General features: G+C 32.7%; 1 protein-coding gene across 2 annotated transcripts in view; it reads left to right on the top strand.

Moving 5' to 3' along the window:
• Positions 1-27,813, top strand: part of LOC130902233 (uncharacterized) — a 384,279-nt gene that overhangs the window by 324,511 nt on the left and 31,955 nt on the right. For both annotated transcript variants that reach the window (XM_057814189.1, XM_057814190.1), the window contains 5 exons: positions 3,538-3,700; positions 15,271-15,404; positions 22,674-22,878; positions 27,132-27,299; positions 27,474-27,764. In XM_057814189.1, coding sequence (XP_057670172.1) covers positions 3,538-3,700; positions 15,271-15,404; positions 22,674-22,878; positions 27,132-27,299; positions 27,474-27,764 — 961 coding nt within the window. The remainder of the gene's footprint in view (positions 1-3,537; positions 3,701-15,270; positions 15,405-22,673; positions 22,879-27,131; positions 27,300-27,473; positions 27,765-27,813) is intronic.

Raw genomic sequence — 27,813 nt, forward strand, 5'->3', positions numbered from 1 at the left:
AATGAAAATAATTTTTTCATTACAAGAGAAAGATTTTGAATTATGATTTGGAGAAATATTTTGAATGCGGTGATGCTTTGGGCTATATACCTAAATTCATATCACTCGCAACCAGAGTTAATTTTTAGGTGTATGTTAAATGGAAACAGAAGAAAACGTGGGTTTTTGATTCAATGAGAAAATATTTGACTTATCAAATAAATGAATTTTATACTTCTTTTCCACAAATAACATAATTATAACTTCTTGCAAGACTTCTTGCGTGAAAGTAATAAATAATGATCCTAACTCTGTTAAGTTTATGAAAACCAATTCTATCATTTGTGGAACGATTCAATTGTGAAATTTAGCCAATTGCGACATTTCTCACATTGAACAATTTAGACATTCCTTAAACCAACTCTTAGAAGCAAACTCAAAGATATCACACTTGACATCATTCAATTCTAGTACTGATAATAGGGATCATAAATTTTTACCAGATTCATTTAACCAACATTATTCACCAAAAGTTTGGGTGCTTTTCTAAAGTTCGTGAAATTCATCAAAGAATTATCATTGATCATCATTGATGAATATGTTGAGATGCTTTTTAATGTAGAATGTATAGTAAATAAAAATCATGTTGAATCTTGTTTTAGAATTCGCATTTCTCATGTAACAACTCCAAGCTGGTTCTTATGAATAATGTTTCAATGATGAATTTGTTCAATATCGTTTAAGCCAGTAGTCATCTTAGATAAGAAATCTAAGAAATAAAAGTGGAAAAAAACTGACGTCTCAAACAAAAAGACAGCGGAACACAACATTTAAATGATTCCGACTAAACAGTCAAAAATATCTAGATTCAGATAAGATACAAAAAATATATAACATGAAAATCTATCTACATTTGTATTAATACGATACTAAACAATAATTTCTTATTAGGATTGTTCAAGTAATGCACACTATAAAAGTCTATCTGGGTGATTCCGTTCTAACTGTGATATTCAATGTCCTGTATTGTTTTTTTGTACTAGTCATTAATTAATAATCAATTAATAAAAATTTTGTGTTAATTGAATAATTCTTAAGATATTTAAACATTATTTTTATACAATATAACTTGCCACTTAAAGAAAACTTATACTACATCACTTGAATGTCAGTACCGTGTCATGTCCATTCCTAGAATTTACCGATAAATTATTAATTTTTTTTGTCGTAACAAATGATTTAAACTAATTACCTTATAAATTCTAATGTTTATGATCAAACTGAGGAAAATTGATGCACTTGTTGTTTAATATCTTAAGTTACCATGTCAGTACCGTGTCATGTCCATTCCTAGAATTTACCGATAAATTATTAATTTTTTTTGTCGTAACAAATGATTTAAACTAATTACCTTATAAATTCTAATGTTTATGATCAAACTGAGGAAAATTGATGCACTTGTTGTTTAATATCTTAAGTTACCATGTCAGTACCGTGGATAAATGAGTCAGTACCGTGGAACTCAAAATCCGACATTTGTGTCTTGCTCGTGATACTTTGAAGTTGTAGTAAATTCCTCTTAGAGTTTTATTTTTACAGTAAAATAGATGAATAATATGCATAAAAAAGTTAGAAAAGTTAAATTTTAAAATCTTGAAATTTTTAATACAAAAAATCACAGTTAGAACGGAATCACCCATCTATAAATTAGTTCAAATTACGAAAATTAATAAGAGCTGACAAAGTCTTGTACTTTGAGATTACTTCTTAAAGCCGTTCGATCCAATAAAAAATGCGCATCCTACCTTGTACTGTGGGCTTCTAAGGATAAGGAGTTCAAAATATCATCTGTTGACGATTAATATTTTCGTAGTCTTACTTCACTTTCTAGTCCGTCGCTTCTAATACTTCCGCAGTGTGGATTTCGTGAAATATCTCAAGACAAGTTCACTACTTGTCGTTTACCGACGCTAATGATCAAAGTTACGTTCCAACTGTGTAGGCAGACTTTGGTTTCACAATAATAGTCAAAACAGCCTGGTACTGCACGTTTTACTTTAAACAACACTTGATCAATCCATTCAATGTAACCACTAACCGATACCATTCTGAACGAGCCCCCCAAAATGTAGGGCTCTTATTTAGGTCGTGTTGTTTAGAGTATTATGGAATTTCAAGGTTAAAACCCCATCAATAAACTTAACATTATTAATGAAACATCCCTTTATAGTTACTTTACTTGTTCCGATAAGTTTTAACAGAATAGTGTCTTTACTCAAGTCAGTATCCTAAATAAATTGCTTGAAAATATCTTAAAGCGGATATATCACTTCCGGTATCTAAAAGTGGTATTATGTTTACATCATCAATTTCGTTTTTAGGCACATTAGCCTCCGCATTCTTCTTTGGGCACGACGTAACATAAAACATGTACACTTGCCGGCTGTTAAAGCTTTGCATCGTGTAGCTTTTGAATCACGAGTCACGAGCTCGAATGACACAAAAAAATTTACTTGAATTCTTCGGGTTTCACATTAATAGTGGTTCGGACGAATAATATATGGAAAAAGTAGAAAAGATAAATGGGTTGGTGAATGGAAATTTGCAGCCTTCTGATTTGGTTTCGATTTGTAATATTTTGACTTTGGACTACCAAGACTCGACTGAATGTTTTGTAAAACGAATTAGCAGAACTAGGAAAATCCCTTAAAGGGGATCATTATTTATTACTTTCACGCAAGTCTTGCAGGGAGTTATAATTATGTTACTTGTAGGAAAGAAGTACATAATTTACTTCTTTAATAAGCCAAATATTTTCTCATCAAATCAAAAGCCCTCGTTTCCTCCAGTTTCCATTTAACAAACACATAAAAATAAACTTTGGTTGCGAGAGAACGCGAGTATTATGAATTTAGGTATATAGCCCAAAGCACCGCCGTATTCAAAATATTTCTCCAAATCATAATTCAAAATTTATAAAACAAGAAAATAAACTTGGTACTTTGAATTTATATTCATTCTGTCGGAATCATTAAAAATCTTTTTTTTGTAATGAAAAAATTTCTTTCATTTTATAACAATTACAACATCCCAGATACTCCATCAATTGAAGCTCTACTTAATATTTCACTTGAGCAACATTTTCTGTCACTTTCTTCTCATTAAGTTGGATCTGTGTCCCTTTTTGTCTGATTGAGCGAATTATCAAATACCCTACATGTCCTGAGATTCGCTATTGCTTTCTAGAAAATTACACATAACATTACCTCTTCTCACAAAAAGAATAGATATATTGTTTTAGAGAGAACCGCTTTGAAAATCTGTTATATTTTGTGATAGATATCATTTCTCAGATCCCCTTATGAGATGATCAAAAGAACTTTCAGTTCATATATTTATTGAAAAAAAATTGTACGTCCTCTAATATCCGAATTTTCTCATACTATTCAAGTGATCGAGCTTAATCGTTCCATATGTCGTGAAACATTTCAAACTCGACGGGAAAATTTCATTTACTATTCATTGCTGTGCTTAAGAATCGTTTTCATGACATTGCAGGCATTTTAGAAGCGGTACAGACGTAACATTTCACGTTTCGTCCCTTAGAAAAGACGAGAAAATGCTGCAGTCGATTCTGAACAAATTGGAAGGCATAGGACATGTGGGCAATATGACAATTCCCCAGAAAGAATTTTATTCAAGAACACAACTGTCTATACAGGTGAGTATGTACAATGTATTACAGGATTTATTTCGGAATATCTCACTGTAAACTAAGAATTAGTATTTGTATTAGTACCGGGTGTCCAAATAAGAATGGCTCTCGGCCATATCTCGGGAACCATAAGTGACCTCGAGAAAAACCTGTAAATTGTTTATAGAGTTGTAGGTCCACCGCTAGAGGGCGTAATTAAATACTAAAAACTATAAAATGAATCATTTACTAATTTTGCCTAATTAAGATGCATTTGAACTATGATCATCGTATTCTTCAAGAAATTCAGCGTATATTTGATTCTACAAGTTTTAGTCTATCTCTTCAAATAAGAGGTGGGGGGAAGCGGGAACTTTATTATGAAAAAACGCCTGTAAGTCCAGTTCTACTTAACCTACTTATGCAAACTTAGTCTTTTTGAAGAGAGCTCCTTTCTACCAATGTAAGAGTTATAGTTTCGAAACAACCTAATGAGTAACGTATACGCTAGAGGGCGCTATTTACTAAAACATGCAGTTTTATTTAAGGAATATAAAAGTAGCCAAATTAGCAACAGAATAGGAAAAACCGCATGTCGATATCTTAAAAAATGTGTAAATTTTAAGCATTTTCCTTCAAACATGAATTACTCCGGGTTGACTGAACGGATTTTAACATTTTTTTTGACTCCTCAAAATTGTCTTTTCTTGTTCGATTAATAATAGTTCCAATTATTATGTCAATATTACTTATGCTGTCAACGGGAAACTGCGTTATGGAAGTTAAAATGGAAATATAACTTAAGGTACCTCGCTAGTGACGACCTAAATGTTCAAATTGTCGCCCTTCATTTTCGATACAAGCGTTTATTCTTTGAAGAGTAGATTCAACAGCAGTTTCAATTTCTGCTCTCGAAATACTTTGAATGGCGTTTCCTATTCTCTCGATCACGTTATCTCTAGTAGTGGGTCTAATTGCACAAATAAAGTCTTTAATCCGGCCCCAGAGATAGAAATCTAAGACGTTAAGTCTGGTGACCTGGCTGGCCAAAAAAATAGGCCTCCACGACCTATCCATCTATCAGGGTAAGCATTATCTAAAAATTCTCTAACTTAGCTGGAGAAATGCGCCGGATACCCATCGTGCTGAAACAACATAGACCTACGAGTTGCTAGTGATATATCTTCTAGAAGAAGTGGTAATTCATCCCTTATAAATTGTATAAGTAGCATTCCCCGTTAATTACGTTGTCAAAAATAGAAGGTCCGATTATGTGACCATCTACAATACCACACCATACATTCACCGACCATCGCCCCGGATACTGAACTTCTTCCATCCAGTGTGGATTATTCTGTGACCAATAGTGCATATTATGCCGGTTAACCGTACAATCACTACTAAATGTAGCTTCGTCTGACCACAGAATACGTGACAGTAATTGAAGGTCGTCATATACTATATGTAGTAACCAGTTGCAATAATCCAACCTTCTGTCGTAATCACGATCAAACAATTGTTGATGCAGAACTATATGATATGGATTATATCTAAAAGAAATTTAATGTCCTATTAAATATCTTTCCGGAATGATGAATAAATTATTATGTTAACATATAACCATGCTAACAAATAATATTATGCGGACAATTTTGAGGAGTCAAAAAAATGTTGAAATTCGTTCAATCAACCCGGAGTAATTTATGTTTAAAGGAAAATGCTTAAAATTTACACATTTCTTAGGATATCTCGTAATACGAAAAATATATCGACATGCGGTTTTCGCTATTCTATTACCAATTTGGCTACTTTTATATTTCTCAATTAAAACTGCATGTTTCTATTCAACATTTTTCAAGGATAGCTAGATTTAGAAAAAATAAGTAAATAGCGCCCTCTAGCGTATTCGTTACTCATTAGGTTGTTTCGAAATTATAACTCTTACATTGGTAGAAAGGAGCTCTCTTCAAAAAGACTAAGTTTGCATAGATAGGTTAAGTAGAACTGGACTTACAGGCGTTTTTTCATAATAAAGTTCCCGCTTCCCCCCACCTATTATTTGAAGAAATAGAATAAAACTTGTAGAATCAAATATACGCTAAATTTCTTGAAGAATACGATAATCATAGTTCAAATGCATCTTAATAAGGCAAAATTAGTAAATTATTCATTTTATAATTTTTGGTACTTAATTACGCCCTCTAGCGGTGGACCTACAACTGTATATATGATTTCCAGGTTTTTCTCGAGGTCACTTTCGTTATAAATTTTTTTCCGAAGCTGTATTATAAACGGTTCCCGAGATATGGCCGAGAGCCATTCTTATTTGGATACCCGGTACAATTTATAAACAAGAATATATAAGTAGAAGTTTAACTGGTTGTAAATGACGTTTCACTAAAGGCCGCTTGACATGATTCAAGACAACGTGCAATGCAATGGAAAAAGCAATAATTCTTGATCAAAAGCATGCGCAGATGAAGCTAAGATTATTATTTCATGCAAGATCTCGCACTTGCAACATCAAAGGTTTGGTGCCATTTTTATTGCGTGTACGTTGCAATTCTAAGAAGAAATGAGTTTCTGATCTGCTGATATTACGTCTCTTGCCAAGGATTTCTTAGTTATGTTATGTTGTATTTTCCTTATGAGTTTTGCGAATGTTCCTTCATTCTTAAACATATGTTTTCTCGTCTAATTCTATAGCTAAACTCATGCTCCCCTTTTTCTAATTAGCTAGGTTAGGTTAGGTTAGACCATCACCCATTTTCTGACCAACAGACTTCAAAAGCAAGACAGTAGCTGACCACTTTTTCTTGTTTACTTTACCTAGCTTTGTTGTTTTTATTTTTGAACCGATCACAATATATAAAGTAAATTTTAGGTTAAGAAATTGTTTTTACTTTTTCTCATGAAATTTTGATTTATGGCAACCAAAATGGCAAGAGAAATGCGTAATTTCAAGCGACGTGCGATATTTTGAACTTGCAAGAAATTGCAAGTAGTTTCAAGAAGTGATGCAAGAAATTGGCGTTAAAACGTCCAATTTTAGCCGTTTAATTTGGAAGTTTATTGATTTTTGAGACTTAATTAACGATAATTTGGAAGTTCTTGAGTTTAATGAAAGTGGTGGTCTGCCTGGTCATTCTGAACTTTCTTGGAGGCTTTGATACAATTTTTGATAACACATAATATTTGTTTCATCGAATATCCTCAAACAAAAAAATTTTACCACAAAAATTTGGGAAATTACACACACTAAACTTAAAATGGAAACTAATCTTTTCGACTTCGTACTACATAGACATCAATTCATCATTATAATAGAAAACTGCTGGACTACACTGAGCTTGTTGGGGGTTTGCGTCACCATCTAAACGAGTGATAGATGCTTCCACCTCCGAAGTACGTATGCTGCGTTAGTCCGGACCAGAGTGAGAGCCTGCATGCCCGTGTTCCCCTCTGGAGGTATCGCAGTTTCTTACTATTCCTCTTTTCTATAGCTGCTTGTCCCTCGTTGTCAAACCCAATTCAATTCTTCCTCTCCACCTTCTCACTGAAACCCACAACCTCCTCTGCTACTGTTGTCACGGAGTTCCGTATCTTACCCCACACCTCCTCTTCGGTACTTTTGTCTTCCTAGCTAGGTGAATTTTGGTCCAGGTAGATATTCAGTCACTGACTGTACACAGCGGAATCAGCATCAGCCCCACTGTAATTCCTCACGTTCACGACGGAACTACCGTGTCTATTATCAACAATAAGTTTTGGGTGACTCCATTACTTCACCAACCCTCATAATTATACTATCTGACTCGATAACCAAGTAATCGTCTTCAGAGACTGAATGTAAACTAAAACGTTCTTGACTCACCTATTTTGCACAAAATTTTCCCGCCAATTAACCCTCTCCGGTGAAAGGTAATTCTAGCGAGAAAACCTGTTTGGTGGAAATCTTTACATTTATCCCTTAACTACTAAACTATACAGTGGGTTGGAAGAATAGTCCCCATGTTACTATTCTTTTATTCAAAGATTTTCCAATGCTTTCGAATGCATCGTCGGTAGCTTTAGAATTTATTATTGGATATATTTCTTAGCAATTTTACATTATGTATATATTAATTTTTAAAAACAAATTAGTCAAAAGTATCAGTATTTTCCCAGGGTATGATACAGGTATGTGGATGATATTTTCACCATATTCAATAAGAAAAAGAGAACGTACATTTATAATTTGAGAACTCAAGTTGGAAATGTTCATTTCGATTTGAATTCTTTACTTATAAAATGGAAAATAATGGAGAGACCATCCTTAGTTACTTTAGTAATTGAGTTGAGTAATAGGCTAGAATTTTATGTATTCAGTATAATCATCGCTGATTCCTGCCATAGTATCCAGCAACATTGGAAGATATAATAAGGAAAGGACTTCTATCGAGGATATAGATTAAAGGTTATGATAAGAAAATTGTCAACAGGTTAATTAACTGCTATAGGTTTGAGAAATCTCCATGTGAAGCCACGTTTCTTCAAAATCAAAATGAAAAACAAGGAAAATATTCTCTGTTACCTTTTAAACCTGTTTACACAAAGGGATTGGGAGTAATTTTAGAAAAAGTGGATTTTAAATTGGTTTTTTAACCCATGTATAGATAATAATTGTTGGATAGAATACCAAATTTGGAAAATAGTGGTGTTTATGAAATCAGATGTAATGATTGTGACGGGAAGTATATAAGGCAGACCAAGAGATCCTTTATTGTCCGGTTTGAAAAGCACATGGATCATTTAGAATATGGACGAACCGAGAAATCGAGTATTGCCGATTATGCCAGTCATAATCATGAATAAATATGAATTTGTTGAATAGTTTAAATAGGGTCTCAGGGCCTATTTTGTACAGCCCCGCTATATTCTTTAGTAGTTAAGAAATAAATGTAAAGATTCCATCCAAGGTGGTTTTCCCGCTGGAATTATTTTTCGCGGAAGAAGGTTCATTGGTGGACAAATTCACCTTCATTGAAGGTAACTTGGTTATCGAAACGGGCATCAGACAGTGTAATTGTGAGTGTGGGTGTAGTGGTAATATGAGCAGTGTCTTCAGTTAACATGGAATCCTTGAAAAGATTAAAAAATTTCAGGAATAAAATTTGAGTAAAGTTCATAATAATTTTATTATGAGTGCTTCCATTCGAACTATCGAAAAATATTGTATTCTGATGAATGTCATGTGCTCAATGATTTATAAATCCAAGTTATCAATACTAAATAATATTCTGACTGAGTTAGAAAAATTATTCTAAAATAATGTTATTCTCTGAAATATTTATACCAACTTACTTGATATTTCTTCATGTGTATAGAAACATGTAATAATCTGAGATAAATATACTTAAGGAAAAAACTCTAGACAATGAAATCAAATTTATTGATGCTGTAATAACAATAGATGAGATTTTCTTCTAAATACTAATTATTTTTTTTCGTGGAATAAATACTTTCATATCTCTCTCGCGGAATAGTGCGGCTCGTGGAGAGACACGATAATAATAATAATAACAAGAGAGAGAGAGAAATGCTTTATTGTAAAAAATTGTTACAATTTGTAATAAAAAGCTTGTAAAAACTAATAAACAAACATAGAAATAACTAAATGAAGATACAAATAAAATAAATTTAGGTAATAATAAGTATATAAGTCCATAGCAAAATTAAACCTGTGTGCAGCATGCCCGGAATCAAATATTATTATTAGAATAGAAATCGCTTACAAAGTAGAAGGCACTTTCCAGTGAAAAATTATATCGATTTGTTCTCAATTGGCATGTGATTGTGCATTTTTTTGCATTGTAAAATATCGAGCCCTTAATTAATTCTGAACGTGGAGTAGGTAGGTACATGTCGTGCTCCGCGTTCTTAAGTGTCAGGGCAACGATTTTTCTGAAATTGGAGAAGCGTGTTTACGAATTAGGCTAATGTATTTAAATATGAATAAGGAAGGAAGAGTAGTGAGAAATTTTTAATATTTTAAAGATATCGCACCATTATTTAAGGGTGATTAGGTCACTAGATATGGTACTATGAAGCGCAGTGAGATCAGAGCTTCTCAAAAAAAACTAGTGTCGTCTGCACATAGACAAATTTTACCACTTATATCTAGATGGGCGATATCGTAAGTTATAGAATTTGATAAAATGTTTTGCTACATTTACAAAGTAATTATTGAGGTTATCAGGTGAAGTAGAGATTTTGCTACATGAAGAAGCCTTATTTCTTAGATCATTCATAATGGACCATGTTTCTTTGGAAACTTTAGGAGAATTGGCGAGTCTCCTATTAAAATAAATAGGTAAATCGGTAGCTTTTATTGTGGTACGACGTAATTTTTGAACAAGACACTATCCTGGAATTTCCTTAGATGAGATAAAAATCGCACGTTCTTTGCAGAAATACGTAAATCTTTAGTGGGGATCAAGGTTTATTTTACTTATTTTCAATACGTCTGACGGGGTAAGAACTGGATGCCAGACTACTTAATGTTTTTATGAATCTAGAAAATTCGAAGTTCACATCTCCAGAGTTCCAGTCAGTTGTTTGACAATGGTGCTTGATGTTTGAAAACTTTTTTCCTAAAAGATACGGCATAATTTGCCAGAAGCATTTTTAGTATTGGATTTTACCGAAAATTTTGTTAACACTGTTTCATGATCGAAGAGATCTGAATTGAAAACAGTACAGTCGGTGGATTCTGAATCATACGATGACACGATATAGTCTATAGTACTGATATGCATGACCATACCAAAAGAATCAAAAATTGACTGAAGATATTCTTGACCAGCACACACACTGGAATAATCAATATTGTTATCGCCATAAAGAATTAGGTTGCTTTGTAGAGGTAAGGACTCCAGTAAGGTCAGTAATTTGTAACAAAAAGTATGCACATCAGCGTCAGGTGTTCTGTAGGTAGGTAAGGTAGCTGAGAAGAAAAGATCATGTTAAATACACCGTTTTTCGTAATATCCTGGGATTATTTAGTATCTAACTGATTGAATAATAATGATGAATAACCACAGCAGCACCTTAGCATGGACGTCGAAATATAGAATGTAGGAATTATTATTTTAATACCTATTCAATTAGACCTTTGTTGGCTTTGGATATTTCGAGAGAATATCTCGAGAATTGCAAGTACGTTTGCAAGTAATGTTTACGCTCGAAGAGATAATAGTTTCAGTCAGATAACAAAGCTTTGGTTTACGCCACGGCAGTAAACTTTTGAGCTCATTACATAATAAGTACCTTATACTTCTTGTATTATAACGTACTATTTAGTTCTCCGCTTTCCGATGTATTAATTTAAAAATCTAGGCTGCAGTAAGAAAACTGTTTCATGAGTTCGAAGATTCGCGAGACAGAATAACAAGAGGATTTCTAAAAACATTTTATTAGCTTATCTGAGGTAGCAATCTAAAGTTGCAACATTCATTTTATGTTGGAATCTATGTTGACTTTTCCAGAGAAAATCGACGCCAGAAAGTTTTTACGCGTGAATAAACTGATTTATTCCTGAATGTAGCTGTCGACGGAAAATAGTTATTTTTGAAGATAAATTTTGGGGAATGTCACATTTGTTACATTTATTTTACTGAACTTTATATATGTAATATACAACGGTCACTGTTTTCTGTGCTGCTAGTCAATACAGGGGATTGTATGTCAAAATTTGGGTTTCAATTTTTAGCGAAAATTCACGACAGATTCAAAAGAATGCATAGAAAAGTCTTTAAAAAATTAGAAATATGTTTCTAACACATTTTGCCGAAGCAATTATTCAGATGCTATGGATATAATGATTTCACTTCTAAAGTGAATATGAATAAATATAAAAAAACATGCCAACACAAGCCTAGTTAGCCTAGACCAGTTCCTTGCATGAACAAAATATTCCAGTATCGAGCCATCATCAAATACTTGTATTTAAAAGGGTTAAGAGGTAAGCTGATTCACGAAGATATGCTTAATACCCTTGGTGATCTATGTCAAGCTTCAAAAGAGGTGAATTTTCCAAGATGGTGAACGATCGGGAAGGTTAGTTTCTGTGTCAGTCCCCGAAAATATCGATGCAGTTCATGACATGATTTTATCAGACCGTCGAATTGGGCTAAAACGGATATCTGAAGCACTGAACATTTCATACGAACGCGTTCATCATATTTGGATATTAGAAAAATTGCTACAAAATGGATCCCAAAATGTTTGAGTGTTGACCAAAAGCAAGCAAGTGTAGAAGCATCGCGTTCGATCTGTGCTCGATTTGAAAACGATGTAGACTTCTTAAACCGAATTGTTACTATTGATGGGACTTGGGTTCATTTCTACGATCCAAAAACAAAGCAACAATCGATGGAATGGCGACGCTCTGGTTCTCCAAGACCTAAGAAATTTCGTGTCCAAAAATCTCCTGGAAAAGTTCTTGCTTCAGTTTTTTGGGATTGCCATGGAGTAATCATGAGTAATTTCTTGGATAAGGGTAGAACAAAAACTGTAGAGATCTGGTTTGCAGAGCAAGAAGAAACATTTTTTTTGAAAGATCTAGAGACGTTGCAGGTTCGCGGTAATAAATGTATCAAAATAAGAAGAGAATATATTGAGTAATAAAATATTTTGGCATTGAAATTTTGTTTGCTTCTACAGTAGGCTAAGAATTTTTCAATATATCCGCGTATACTCTTCTCGTATACTCTCTGGTTTCTGATACCACTAAGAACCACTAGATTGTTGAAATTACCTGGCACTCCATTGATTAATCATTGTGAGGGGATGTCGATGTTTTATGATGATTTACTCTTATATTTTCAATTCATTTCTATTGATCACTGAAACTTCGGATTAAATGTTGATTTGTCTCACATCACCAGGTATAAATGACAGGAATTTCATCCTACTTGTCATAATTGACCATAATAGTAACAACTGATCGTCAAAAGAAGCATGAAAATCCATAATAGGGAGAAAGAACATTCAAAATATTCCAGACTTTATTAAATGTTTTATTGTACATTGAGGAAATTTATATATATATATATATATATATATATATATATATATATATATATATATATATATATATATATATATATATAAGTGAAAATGTAGTGTACAACTAAAAACATAATGAAAAATTGTTATTATTATATTTTTCTGCCCATTTTTTAAAAAAAAGTTTCAAAGCTCTTATCGATATGCTGCAATTAAAGCTCAGATCAGTTTAGTTCAAGTTCAGTTCAGATTAAGTTAACTCCAGTTCACTTAAGTTGAGCTTAAAAGTTCACTTTAAGTGAACCTTGTCAACATATTGGTGCAATAATATGCTTTCTGGTGATGTGGACTTCGAATTTTCTAGATTCATAAAAACACCAACTAATCTGGCATCCAATTCTTTTTCCCTTAGGCGTATTAAAAATAAACAAATATATCTGCAAGAACACCTAAGAAAATTCTCGGATAGTGTCTCGTTCAAAAATTACGTGACACTATACAGAAAAATGTATAATAAGACAATAAAATATATCAATTATAATAGGAGACTCGCCAATTCTCGTAATGTTGATACAGAATGGTGGTCCATTGTGAATGATCTAAGAAATTAGGCTTATTCATCGAGCATAATCTCTACTTTACCTGATAACCTTGATAATTACTCTGTGATTTAGCTAGAAATTTATCAAATTCTATAACTCCTTCTCATGATCCGCTTTCATATAGCCCTTATTCTAATGCTAACTTGCACAGTTTCTTCTCTATGCCTGTAATTTTAGCACAGCTTCGCAGTAGAATTGATGACATCAAAAATAAATACTATCTGAAACTGATAGACTTACACTAAAAATTACCTTACCAATTCAATTATCGGTTCATTTCAAAATGGCACTTTTCCCAATTGCCTTAAGACGGCTCTGCATAAAGGAGTAGATAAAGATCGAGCATCGAATCATCGTCCAATTGCACTCCTTCCCACTTTATCTAAAATCATAGAAAGATTGGTCAAAAAGGAGCTTTTATCATTTCTGTTTATATAAATTAGTTACTATCCATCAATTTGGGTTTTCAAGTAACAAATGCACAAATGATACTATATTCTACCTCCTAAATAATGTCTCCTCTAGGCCAAACAACTATCACCCCACTGCAACAATTTTTGTGATTTTTCTAAGGCTTTCGATTGTGTTAATCATAATATTTTTAGTGGAACACCTCTGGCATGGTTTAAGTCATACCTTACCTACAGAAGTCAGCTTGTAATGATTGATACAACGATGTCTTCTTGCAAACCAATAGAATGAGGATTGCAACCAGTCTCAGTACTAAGGCCTATTTTGTTTCTTCTGTTTATAAACGACATCGCTTATCTAGACATCAGTGGTAAAGTCTGTATATTTGCAGACGACAATAGTTTCTCTAGGAGCATCTCTGATCTCACGGCACTTCATAGGACCATATCTAGTTACTTAATCACCCTCAAATCATGGTGTGATTCTAATTTTCTCTGTCTGAACGTTTCTACTCAACTCAAGTTTCATCATATAAAAATACGTTGCAGCCTTTTTTATTAAATAGCACCACCATTGACGTCGTTAAATCTGTAAAATTTTAGGTCTTGTTGTGCTGTTAGATATTTACTAGGACTAAAAAGCAGGGCTCACTGCAGGGAATAAAGACTGAAAATTCTGATTCTTCCTTCCTTATTCATCTTTGAATCCGTTTGCCTAATTCGTAAGCACGCTTCTCCGATTTTAGGAAGATCGTTGCACAGCTATCCACTTAGGAACGTGGGACACGACCTCTACCTACCTACTCCACGTTCAGAATTAGTTACGAGCTCAATATTTTACAATGTAAAAAAAATGCACAATCACTTTCCAATTGAAATCAAATCGATATCATCTTTTCCCGCATTCCGCAATAATTTGAGAGCATATTTAATGGAAAGTGCCTTCTACTTTGTAAAAGACTTCTATTCTAATAATAATATTTGATTCCGGGCATGCTGCACACAGATTCAATTTTGACATAGATTTATTTATGACTATACGTCCTCATTGTTGCCTATTATTTTGTTACTCATCGTGGTTTTGTTCTATAGATTGAAATTTCGTTTCAATTGTTTTATCTTTATTTAGTTATTTTGATGTTTGTTTTTTAGTGTTTACAAGCTTTTGTCTACAATTTTTTTACAATAAATCATTTCTCTCTTTAAAAAATATAAATAGTGTGTTCAGTATGAATATAACCAACGATTTCAGAAGTTTTAACTTAGTTTCTGATATATTTATGGTTTTCCCCATATGTATAGTATAGTAGAAAGTGCTTTATTAATTCATATAAATTTCCATTATTAGAGTTAATCAAAGAGGTATTCAGTCGAGAAACAATTATCGAAAAAGGGAAGGTAAACAACTACAGATATCAGGGAAGTTATTATTAACAAATTATGATATAGAAAAATAATTGCTTGTTGTTTGGGATTGCGACGTTAATATGATAGATTGAAATGTTGTATCAATAATTTATTAAATTTTTTTTTTCAGAGCCTTGATATAAATCAGCCTGGATTAATACGAGAAGAAGATCAATTTATTTTAAGTTGCGTAGCACGTGGATCCCCAACGATAAATTTTCGTTGGTTTAAAGATGGGATTTCTATAAACGTTACTGCTACCAGGTAACGTAATTGATTTATTTGTAGTAAACGTAAGATAATTGGAGGCATAAGAGTGCATAATCTCAGTAATATTTCCCTCACTCATTTTTACCTGCGAATCGCTATTCCCGTTTTGAAATTTTTCTTGGTATAATCCATAATCCGTAATTTCGTTTTATGTGCATGTAATAAATTGTGATTTCAAAAATATTTTCAGAATTTTAAGACGTTGGTTTGAAATTAAGTGACTAATTCATCTAATTTATTAGCATGACTTAATCAATACTTGAGCTGTGTTTTCAACTCATGAAAATCTAGATCGGAATATTGCTATTGTTATTTATGAATCTTTTATGAAAAAAATGTTGTAAAAACTTGAAAGGAGAGACAATATAACTTTTCCATTTTACATGATGTTTATTCTCAAAAATAATTACTAAATAAAAATGACTTGGAACAAAACTTTATTCTGTTTTTTTAAAACCGTGAATATGACAAAGATTATAATGTAGAAAGTGAAAATAATTATTAGACTCATTGTTATGTCGCATCATCGCTTTTCTTTTAGCTGTTTACATCCACTTGAAAGAGATTCTGAAGTAGTATAAGTCTCATTTTCAGGTTTAACTGAATTTTTGGTATTGTCACTATCACTAGAGTTATAACAAAGGATAATTTCATATAAATTCAGTTTTACTGATGATATTTTACAATCCCGAGCATTGCCTCACATAGGTATAAAGCTCCAGTGTTTTGGAGTATTTCCATTTCCATTTGAACTTGTTTCGATCATCAATAAATATATATGGACACTTTTATACTTCCATAATTGGATATTTCAATATTTTGAGAGCCCAGTGATTCTGTGATTAATGAACACTCTTAAGATAAAATCTGAAACACGATAGACATGATATAGTTCTTCATTTATTGAAATATAAACGGATAAATTAGAATGACACGTGATTAATTAATTTCCAATTTTCTCAAGAAGTTGGCGTGTTTTCGTTTTCATTATGACTGATCCAGGTTTTAGTGGCATTTAAAAATATGAATTACCACGTCCTTTTTTAGGAAGTTTTTCCTCACACATTTTGAACTCTATAATTTTTGATGCCGTCCTCTAAATATAAACTTATTTTTCACAGTTTGTTATAATTTCCAATTTCCTTCGCAGCTCAAATCCACTTTTATATTTATAGACAAATATTTCGAAAGTACGACTAGTAACATCTAGGATTGACGTCATTGTCAATTTAAAACCGCATTTTTTGCTATAAATCACAATCTTCCAATTAGTTTATGGTCTATTCTTCATAAAACTCTTCAAAATGAAAACATAATGTGGCGTGTTGCCTATTATCTTGTATCGTCTTGAATTATGGCATAAGTGATGCGGGTAAAAGATAATAATCAAAACCTTCGATATACAATACGGATTAACTTTCCATTAGTCGCGCGTGTATCTACGAGATACATGGCTAACTTTTTGCTAAATATTTATTTATGTAATAGCTCTAGAAAATGGAGATTTACAGTAGTTCTCGGTAGATGTATCTCGAAGCATTTCCTAGAACTACAATCGCCTATTTTCCCTTTAACAACCCCTGGCCACCCTTAATCCGTCCGACCGCCGGATTTGTACCTGCTAGATACAGCGCGACCAAAAGCGTCAGTTTATCTTCAGATTTAGTTGGGATAAGATCTCGTTCATTTCGACGTTTTGTAATGATTCAAACGTGAATTTTATTGTTTTTAAGCGTTTATTTGTATTCTAAAAAAAAAAAAAAAATTAAAACATGAGTACAAAAATTTACAACTTTTCAAAACCAGAAGATATTGAAGAACTTACTAGTCTCGCTTTTTCCGAGGACGAAAATTCACAAGATATGGATGACTCTGATGAATTTGAAACAGAAGACCACGTCGAGACAAGATCAGTTGATTCCGAGACTGATCATGAACTTGAAGTAAGCGATGACGATGAAAACGATGCCGATGGAAACGATGACGATGGAAACGATGACGGCGGAAACCAAGAAAACAGTAATTTTTTTTGGGTAAGCTGGAGCTATTTTATGCACTTGTATTGTGTTACATTGAAATGGTCATTGTAGGCAAAGACGGAACACGGAACACGATGGAGTAAAATTGTACCAAGAGTAACTCGAGCCCGTCCTCATAATATTATGATGAAGTTACCTGATGTAATTGGTCAAACAGCCGAAACTGAATTAGATTGCTGGAATCTATTTTTTAGTAATATGCTAAACATAATACCTAGTTGATTCCACAAATCTATGTATAGAAAGTATAAAAGCCAAATACAACCGTGATGTTTGAGATTTGATGGAAGGTCTACAAGAGAAGAAAGACGTGAATTTGACAAGTTAGCAGCTGTTAGGAATCTCTTCAGTAATTTCATTGAAAACTGCAAAAAACATTAACATCTTGGGCAAAACGTGACCATAGATGAAATGCTGCCAGCATATCTTGGTCGATGTGCATTTCGACAGTACATACCATCGAAACCAAACAAATATGGTATCAAAATTTTTAATAATGTTACTAGATCAACTAAGAGGTGGCCGATGGTAATTTTTTACCATTTATTGAACGTAGCTGGAATCAACTCGCGGGTGATATTTCTTGGAAACAAAAATACGTTTGTCACAAGAAGAGAATATTTGAAAAAATTAGGACTAGCCTTGCTAGACGAACAACTAAAAGTGAGGACCAAAATAAAAAGTCTTCCACGACAAACCAAAGATTTGCTCAAAAATTACAAAACCTTGGAAGCACAACAAGAAGTTCAAGAGGCAACACCTGGACCAAGTAAAAGAAAGCGATGCGAACCATGCTATGTAGAAAATAAGAAAACGTCAGTGTCTGCATATTGTTGTAAAAAATGTGGAATTCATTTATGTATAAAACTCCATACAAATATGATTTGTAATAAATGTTATAATAAAGAAATTGAAGAGGGTGATTACTCCGATTAATTTTATAAGTTTGTAAAATATTTTGAATAAATAATGTAACTTTAAACCTAGTTCTGTCGATAACCTAATTAAAATTTTACACATTTCACATATAAAATAATTATTTTTTTTTACTTGAAAAAATGTTAAATTAAAAGCGGAGAAAAGAAGTATTCATATAAAATTCACTGTATTAATATATTAAAAATAATAATAACAAAAAAAAATTTATTTGATATATTTATCTGCTAGATACAACGCGACCAAATCCGTTAGAAATACCCGCGCGCCTAATGGAAGGTTAATCAAATTATAGTGTATATTTATGTTCCAGAGAGTGATGAAACTTACTTACTAATCTAAAGATTAGAATGATCGTGTCAAATATTAGTTAATAACGTGAATATTTCCAAAAATTTTCATAAATGTACCTCAGCTAATAAAAAAGTTTTCGGGCTTATTTTGGTCTTTTATATCATAAGATCCATACGTACCTATGATTTAGAAATTTTGTTTTTTTTTTTAATTCCAAGTCTTTCTTCCTAACAACAAGATTTCATGTTTTTCCATATAGTAACGTGTCCCAAATTTTGTCAACAGTTTAGCTTAGTTGCAGCTTGCAAAGTGCAATCTATTGTGATTATGGAAAATTTAGAAGGACCGCGTAAACGCCGAAAAATCGTTCTTTGACAATTAATTAAACAAAATCAATATTTTATTGCTTCAAATCATTTATAAAAAAATGTTTATGTAGAAGTGAATATGAGACATTGGAATTAGTTACTAGTCTGCTCGGCTACGATTTACAGAGTTTTTAATGAAAAGGAATGTGCTCCAGGAAAACCAAAATTTCAAATATAAAATAATTTGAAAGACTTCGATGGAAAGTATGTTCTACTTTAGAATGGAATTTTTGGCAGTAGTCAAAGTTTTGTCACGGTCGTCACTTTTAAAAGAAATAGATTTTCGCATGATTATGCATTCTGTTTAAATGGAATTACCGTATGGAAACGAAATTATCAAGGACTATAAAGTAAATGAGTAAGTTTTTAGAAGAAATATGATATTGACACTGAAATTTTGCGTATTTATATTGATCAATAGATTACCTTCATCATCAATGTCAAAATAAGAATAAAAACAAACAAGAACTTTGTTCTGATAAGAAAAATTGATTTTTCCTTAGTCCTTACAGCTTAAATATGTAGCAGTACACAATGAATCAAATTATTTGTAGTTTTATTAGAATTTACAAAATAGAACTATACATTTTATTTGATTTATTCAGGTCTTTTTTATCTTTCATAGCTTTTTCGTTTTTATTAATGTGAATCATTTCTAAAAATTCCCTCCCCTTATAATTGGATTTATGTTTATTTAATATTTCATGGTTTGTTAACGCACTTTTATTTTTTTTATCGTATTGATGACCTTGTAGTCTATTTTCTAAATATTGAGAGGTTTGCCCTATGTAGATCATCAGTACACAATTAGTACGAGGCACTTGATATATAATAATATATATAATATTACTTCTTTTGTTTTTTGGTGTTTAAGATTTGAATTTAGTCAAATATTTGGATAACGTATTATGTCCATTATATTATTTAGATGGAACATGGAGCAATGTGGGACATGTATCAAATCAATTTGGGCGAGATAGAACTATTACGTGTCTAAAACAGGCTTTTTCAAATAATTCATCAACTGGTTTGATTCCATGAATAGGATAAGGGCGCGGACAGATAATAGTACTCATCGGCAGTTTAAACGGTTTTGTTAAAGGTGGTTTACTGACTTTTTGAATCTACTCGTTCCACTGACTACCACGAAAACATCTAAACTGATGTTTTTAATAGAATACTTCGAACAAATGATCTTCTTCCTTGGAACGGTATAATAGTAATGGACATTGCAAATTACCACTCGAGAATTTTAGAAAAATTGGCAACAACTAAGTAGTTGAAAAATATTTACAGAATTGCCTAAATTCAAAGAATATTGAGTTGCATCACGGTTCCGTGAGAAAAGAGCAATTCTTTGTGTTCCCCTCATAAAGAGAAATTCAAAAAATATGAAATTTATGAAAAATAGTGGCTAGATCTCCTCCAAATCATGGCAAACTCAACCCGATTTGATTAGTATAGGTACAGATAAAGAAAGAAGCTTTGAGAAAAAATATTTTTTCTAGAATAAGTGAGTTTAAACGGTTATTTTTGGAGGCTGTAATTAATGTGGAGTCTGAAAAGTGGAGAAAGGTAGTTAATAAAACAATAAAAAACAGTTTGGAAATTATTATTGATAAAATGAGTCACCCATTGTAAATATTGGATGAGATTCTGATTTGGATTTGTCAGTAGTGTCCTTGAACTGGTGCGTTTTTATGTTGAAATTATTCTTTATAGACGTAGGGTTGTTTTAAAATCCTAGTTTACACCCTAATACCCTTATATAATATTCATTATATTTAGACAAATGTTATTTCATAAGAAAATACTCGAGGTATAGCTTGAAAAAATATTCCAACTGTCTAGTAAAATGCTCGATGTTAAAAGAGGGTTTATCGATACTAGTGATGTCACAAGGGGTATATACAGGGCGGAAAATCGATCTCAAAAGAGCATTAAAAAGGTAAAAGTCGATGTGAAACTCTTATTGTCGAACGGCATATAATTTACCTATAAAATAACAAATTATGAAGATATACGGGTCCACGTGACCCTGGGAAGTAAAGAAATTTCAGAAGTTATATGGTATTGTTGAGAAATAGTTGATATATACCTTTACACGAAGCAAGGCGCCACCTATGGGTATACACAGGGTGTATCTAAAATCCATCTCAAAAGGGAATCAAAAAGACAGGGTGAAAAATAAATTTCAAAAAGGCATAAACGGAATTGGTACAGAAGTGACTCGTCGTCGTCGAGTGGAATGGCACATATTATACAGGGTGTTACAAGGGGCATATATAAGGTAAAATATCGACAGAATCACATATATCATATTATACAGAATATTATACGGAAATGAAAAATCGATGTCGAATAAGGCCTCTGGTTTTACGAATAGCCCTCATCCAGCTGGCGTAACATGAATATACAGGGAGAAAAATCGATGTTAAACTATTATTATCGAATGGAATATAATTTACATATATATATATATATAAATTATACGAACCCTTGTGAACTTGGAAAGAGCAGGGATTTCAGAATTTACATGGTATTGTTGCAAAATAGATTATACATACCTTTACACACAGCAGGACGGCACCGGTGCGCACATGGTGGAGAGAATTTGTAGGATTATCATTACGACGACTTCTATACACACAAATTATAATTAAAAGCTTAAACAACGACAACAAGCTTTGACCCTTATTGCAAAAAGCTGCTTACATTATTCAATATTAATAGTGATGAATAAAAGTTCACCGAAATCATAGCCATCATTTTCCAAGGGACAAAAAATCATTCTCTCGTATATAATAATAAATCTAATTGCTACGATTGGTCCAACTTATATTGCGATAAAAAATTTGAGATGAACTGTTCACCGAAGGCGGCTCTCAATTTGGCCATTTGTCCATTAGTCGGACGGAGCCAAATCTGGTGAATAAGAAGGGTGTTCCAGTAATTCAAACCCTTAATCACGAGTTTTTTGCATGGCAACATGAGATTTGTATGTAGGGGCATTGCCCTGTAAAAACAAAACACCTTTGAATAGCTTTCCGCGTTTTCTCTCTAATTTTTTCCCGTAGAGTGGTCAGTAATGTCGAATAGTAATCTCCAGTTATTGTTCTACCCTTATACAAAAAATCAATTCATGATTACTCCATGGCAATCCCAAGAACTGAAGCAGATTTTTGGAAACGAAACTTCTTAGATCTTGGAGAACCAGAGTGTCGCCATTCCATATGTTGTTGCTTTGTTTCTGGATCGTAGAAATGTACCCAAGTCTCATCCATAATAACAATTCGGTTTAAGAAGTCTACATCGTTTTTAAATCGAGCACAGATCGAACGCGATGCTTCTACCCTTGCACGTAATATTTTGTTTATGCATGGAACTGGTCTAGACTAACTAAATATCAATACATCCTCGTATGTTGGTGTTTTGAAGGTAATTATGATTATAATGGTGGTTTCATGACCATTATATAAAATGTCTTGCTACAACATTCTACATTTTCAAAACACAGAAAGTCGATAATATATAATATAACAGTAACAGTTTATGGAAAATTGCTAATTTAATGAAATTTTCAAAGGAAGAATACTATATTGTCTACTATATCTTGTTTTTTATAGAAAATGGTTGAAACTAATAAAAGATCCTCATGTTGCGGATCAGTATACAGGACTTTTAGGCATAGAGAGGGCCCATCCGTTTGACGAAGGTATATTTACCTGTCAGGTAGAAGATTTTGGTCTGAAAGAATGCCTTTCCAAGAGGGTCGCCCTGGAAAAAATACCTTCAGTAAAAATAGAACCCTTTAGTTTGACAGTGAAAAAGGTCAGTATAGTTGTCTCCATTACAAGTAGTTCAAACAGTACTGAACTCGTTTCAATTCCATATCAATCTTCTGTTAAATTCTCATATCTTCATTATATCAAATTTATACATATTTCTTATAATGTATTTGACCATAATTTCAGTCCCAGTCGATGAATACATTAATAAGTATTCGAAAGCTCGGAAAATATATTAAAGTTAGTCCACTTTGGTGTTTCCTTGCCACGTTCCCAATAAAAAACTACTCATAATATACCTCTGAATGACACCAGCATCTCATCGACACAAACATATGCTCCTAATGAGTATATTAGCTGAGAGTTTGTAATACAGTTATCAAATATAAATGATATTGCAGCTACTGGATTCTCTGTTGTCCGAGCTCCACTGTCTAGGGATTGTCAAAACATAAATATGCTTTTGCTCATGAGGCAATATGTATCAATATTTGTCACGAAAAGTGCAGAGCAACTATCCGATTATTGATTTCAGTTCAATAATATCAAGATATTGAATGCTCCTCCTTTGAAGGATTTTTGTACTTTTGAATTTGTTTTTATATTTTATTATTTGTCCACAATAAATTTATATTCAGTATATTATTAGTAAATAATAAGTCCCATACCTCACTAGAACTCTCTCACCAATTGTTGCTGTCGGCAAACGTAATGTTAGTACACGTGGTACCATGTTATGTTGTGAAGTTCCACTACGGGGCACAAAACATTGGGACGACCATTTGAAATGATTTTTCCCATAAAAGCTTTCAATTTTTCCCATTGGCTCTAACAACTTCTCATCACTTTCATTTTGACTGGTTTCATATAGTTTATTCAATAAAAATATAACTCAGCTGAAATGCTCCACTTGAGTAGAGTTAGGTACAATAATTAATACGTAAATCTGAAATTAACTGAACTTAAAAATTCAAAAAACACAAATATTATTGATTAACAAAAAGCAAGTGATAAAGTTCACATATATATTGCTTTGTTTTGAAGGGGGAACCTGCACATCATCAGTGATCTCTTTCTCTGAATTATCTTGCATTTTGCAGTGTTAATTTTAGAATCAGAATCATTGAAAATTTTAAATTTTAATTTTTTTTATCCTTTATTGCTATCTCAGCAATTTTCATTTTTAAAAATTCTATTTCAGGTGTTGTATTCAAGATGCCATATTTAGAAAGATTTTTGCTTTTTCGTTTGATGCTCTTATCAGTAGCTTTTGGCAAAGGTGAAATTTGTGAGAGTAGGATTCAGCAAGACGCTACTGGTAAATTATTTGTTTTTGTACCTTTTTTTTTTGTATTCTTTTGCCAGGTCCCACAACCTGCGTATTATTATTTGCTCATCTAGCACCAGCAGAACTTTTTCGGTTTCTGTAGGTTTTACAGTTACAGCAAAAAGTTTAAGCCACTTTCGGAATTTGTCCATTCATTTTCTTGACCAAAACCAATTGAACCAGGAAGAGAATCGTCCATTAATTCATTTTTTTATGTTTTTTCTGCGAGAATATAAAACACGGCGGTAAATAAGATTCGGAAGTTATCGTTGCACAAATGACTGGTAAATGTTGACCACGTTCCACACTCCTTTGGTAGCATAAACTTTACAATTTTTTGAAGCAACTGTAGTGAGGCTACTTGCATACATGTATTGTCGAGTTATAGTTAACTTGCTCCAGAGCTCTTTCCAATTGATCAAAATATTACTCTATCAAACGCCCGTGCTCTGGCAGAAGAGGTTGACTCGAGTAATCTAAGGGAAATAGAAGGAATGCGCTTCATAAGTGCTTTTAACCAATCCCAGCCCGCCATCTTCTTTTGAGAATTAAACAAGTGTTGAATGTTGTTCTGGACCGCCATTTCATATGCAATTTTTCATATGAGTCGTAAATCCAAACATGTTTTTGACATTTGGTCAACGAGGTGGATTTCGATAGTATCGTCAAAGGTCTTTTCCTGTCCAAATATTTTTTTTTCTGTTCCTCCAGTATATTCTTATTTATTTATTCTTTCCCTGGAAACGTCGTCTCAAGGTGCCAAAAGGAGCAGAGTAGGTTTCGGATGCTACCAACCAGCCCATTGCTCCAGATTTAACAACTCTTATTGCTGCTTCCATGTTATTTTCGTCTCATTGAAAACTATAACCTTTTCGTTGGTAATAGTTTTCAACCATTTCCATTCAAATCAACAACAACAAATCAAAGAATTAATTAAAAAAAAATTAAAATAAGACCGATTTACTCAAAACCACAATACTACATAGCAATGGTTACATCATACAATTTTAAGGATGGGATTCATAAAATCGATTTACATTTGTTTAACTTCAAAAAAATAGTAAGAGGTGCATGTTTTCTGGCATATTATAATAGTAAATGAAAAATTTCTTACCTTCAACAGTGGTGACACAAGACCTAAACTTAATGTGGGCAAGGTACATTTCAAATTAAACAGTTTTTCATTCATTAAGAAATTTTACTTATACTTCCTTGGAACATTGAACAATAATGAAAAAAAGGAATAATTAAAGAAACAGAAATTTTCTACTTTTGATTTTACTGAACTCCTTAATGATTCGCTATACCTGCTTCAATAAACAAAACTGCCAAAGCTTGAAGTCTTTCTTAACCCATAATATTTCTTAAATAATTTTTAATTAGTTTTAATTTTGAAAAATTCTAATGACAATGTTAATATTTGGGTAAATTTCTTCCCGTTCTCTATGATATATTGGCGGAAATGTTTGACGTCTCAAATGGAGTTGGGTAAATTTGGGATCCTCATACAACTTATAAGCTGGAAAGCAGAACTGTGGGTTAATCCTGATAGTTTTTCAGTATTTCCTCTTTTGGAATTTTTTTCAACTTGCTTAAGTCATTAAGAAAACCGAAATTTTCAAAATGTTGATTTAAAGACATAAATCTCGCTTCCATGTTACTTACCACAGAATCAATCATGATGTTAAAAATATCAGTTTCATACCGGCTTCTAACAGGTTGATCGCTGCTTTCATAGTCAAACATCCTTTTCTTTTTGGCTACTTTTTCATTTTTAAAATCTTCCGGCAAATCATAACTGCGTTTCTCAACAAACTGAAGAGCGTCAGATAAGCATTTTTTGAAACCAGTTTGTCGGTATTCTTTGTTCAAGAGTAGTGCTTAAATGGATTTGTATAGATTGCTATAATTTGCTTATGGTATTGACATGCATTAATATTATTAATTCCAAACTAGACCTTTCGTTTAAAACGGAATCGCATTTAAAACGGAATCGCAATTACTTAGTGTGTCCGATTGTTCCGTTTGGCACTTTAAGTTTTCTATGCATTCAACAACATCATCAAATTGTAATAATTCAGCCTTTACCGCCTGGATTCTGCTTTCCCATCTTGTGTCTTATAGAGGCATCATAGAAAGCTTTAATTTATCTTTGATTATTTTCTAGCGTCTGCTGGAACGTGAATTTTTTTACGGTCAATCGAAAGCTTATTTTCGATATTGATCACCTATGAAATATGAACGCATAATATACAGTAATTACGAAGATATTGGGATCCAAAGATTTTCTAATGACTTAACACAAGATTATTTGCGATTATAGTAGTCTGCTTGGCGCCAAGTATCTACCAGATACTCTAAAATAAGAAAAACCTTACTGCGTGTACTTTTGGATTTCCCATACTTTTTTAAATTTATTTTCGGCTGTGAGGCGCGAGGCTATTAGCACCGCGAGGCCGTGGGCCCACGCCTTACACCCCCTCTGACATTCAAAAATCCAATATTTTAGCTAACGTCTTCGTTTATGTTAAAAGGACACCACAAACATATTTTATGGCTAGCACACGATAGATAAACAGAAGGAAAAATTTAATAGTCCAACTCGTCCGATTTAGTTTGAAAACTAGACCAGTTTGATATAAAAAAGTTCATATATTCTTGCATACTTCATATAACTTATTAAAACTGCAAATTAGTAGAAAGAGAATATAAGGGAGATATTTCATTTGAGGAAATATACAGGGTATCGTATATCTAGGGACCACCCTAAAAATATCAGTATATAGTATGCCAAAAACAAACTAAAACTCACCTTCTATTTCAGAATGAAATATATAAGAGAAAATGAAAATATTTCATTACATTTTTTCATCAAAGTTCTATAAGACATCTACTTTATACTTGACATATGATGTAGTCTCGAATATCAAACTATAGTCAAACTAATAATAAGTAATGTATTATTTCAGGGAGAAAATTTCACTATAAAGTGTATTACTACGGATGAAAGCAAAGATGGTACAAAATATATTTATAGTTGGACTAAAAATAAAGAACTTCTACCTGTGAGAACCGAATTCGAAAAATATGAGGTGTTGTTTCCATCAGGCAGTATTTTACAAGTTCGAAGTGCAGATGTTAGTACCTTTCATTTTTTCTATTTATTAGTTCAGAAGTTCCGTGACGCCCTTTCTCTGATAACTTGATAAGCTATATGTTATTAATCTAGTTATTAACTATTTCGACATAAAATTCATAGTCACATCTTGCATGATAATAAAATTAATTGTTTTGTATACCTTGATTTTCAGAAAAACGCAGAATACTCCTGCCTCGTTCAAGGTTCAAAAGTATCATCAGAGAAAGTGGTGTCGGTATATGTTGTGGACAGAAAGGGCGTAAACACTTGCCGCATGAGGATTCAATTGGAGATGACCTGGCCTGAAACAGCTGCAGATACAATTAGCATAATTAACTGCCCTAAAGGTTACACCGGTTTTGCTACTAGATATTGTGCACTGAAAGATAAAAATAAGCCTGCTTGGGAGATGCCCAGCTTCTCAGATTGCACTCATCACCAACTTGGTCACATATATGAAAAGGTGAGTGATTTTTCTAGTGTTTCTGTATTTTTTAATTGAAAGTGTCAAT

The sequence above is a fragment of the Diorhabda carinulata genome, chromosome X, assembly GCF_026250575.1.
Source record: "Diorhabda carinulata isolate Delta chromosome X, icDioCari1.1, whole genome shotgun sequence".
In the NCBI taxonomy this organism is placed as follows: Eukaryota; Metazoa; Arthropoda; class Insecta; order Coleoptera; family Chrysomelidae; genus Diorhabda; species Diorhabda carinulata.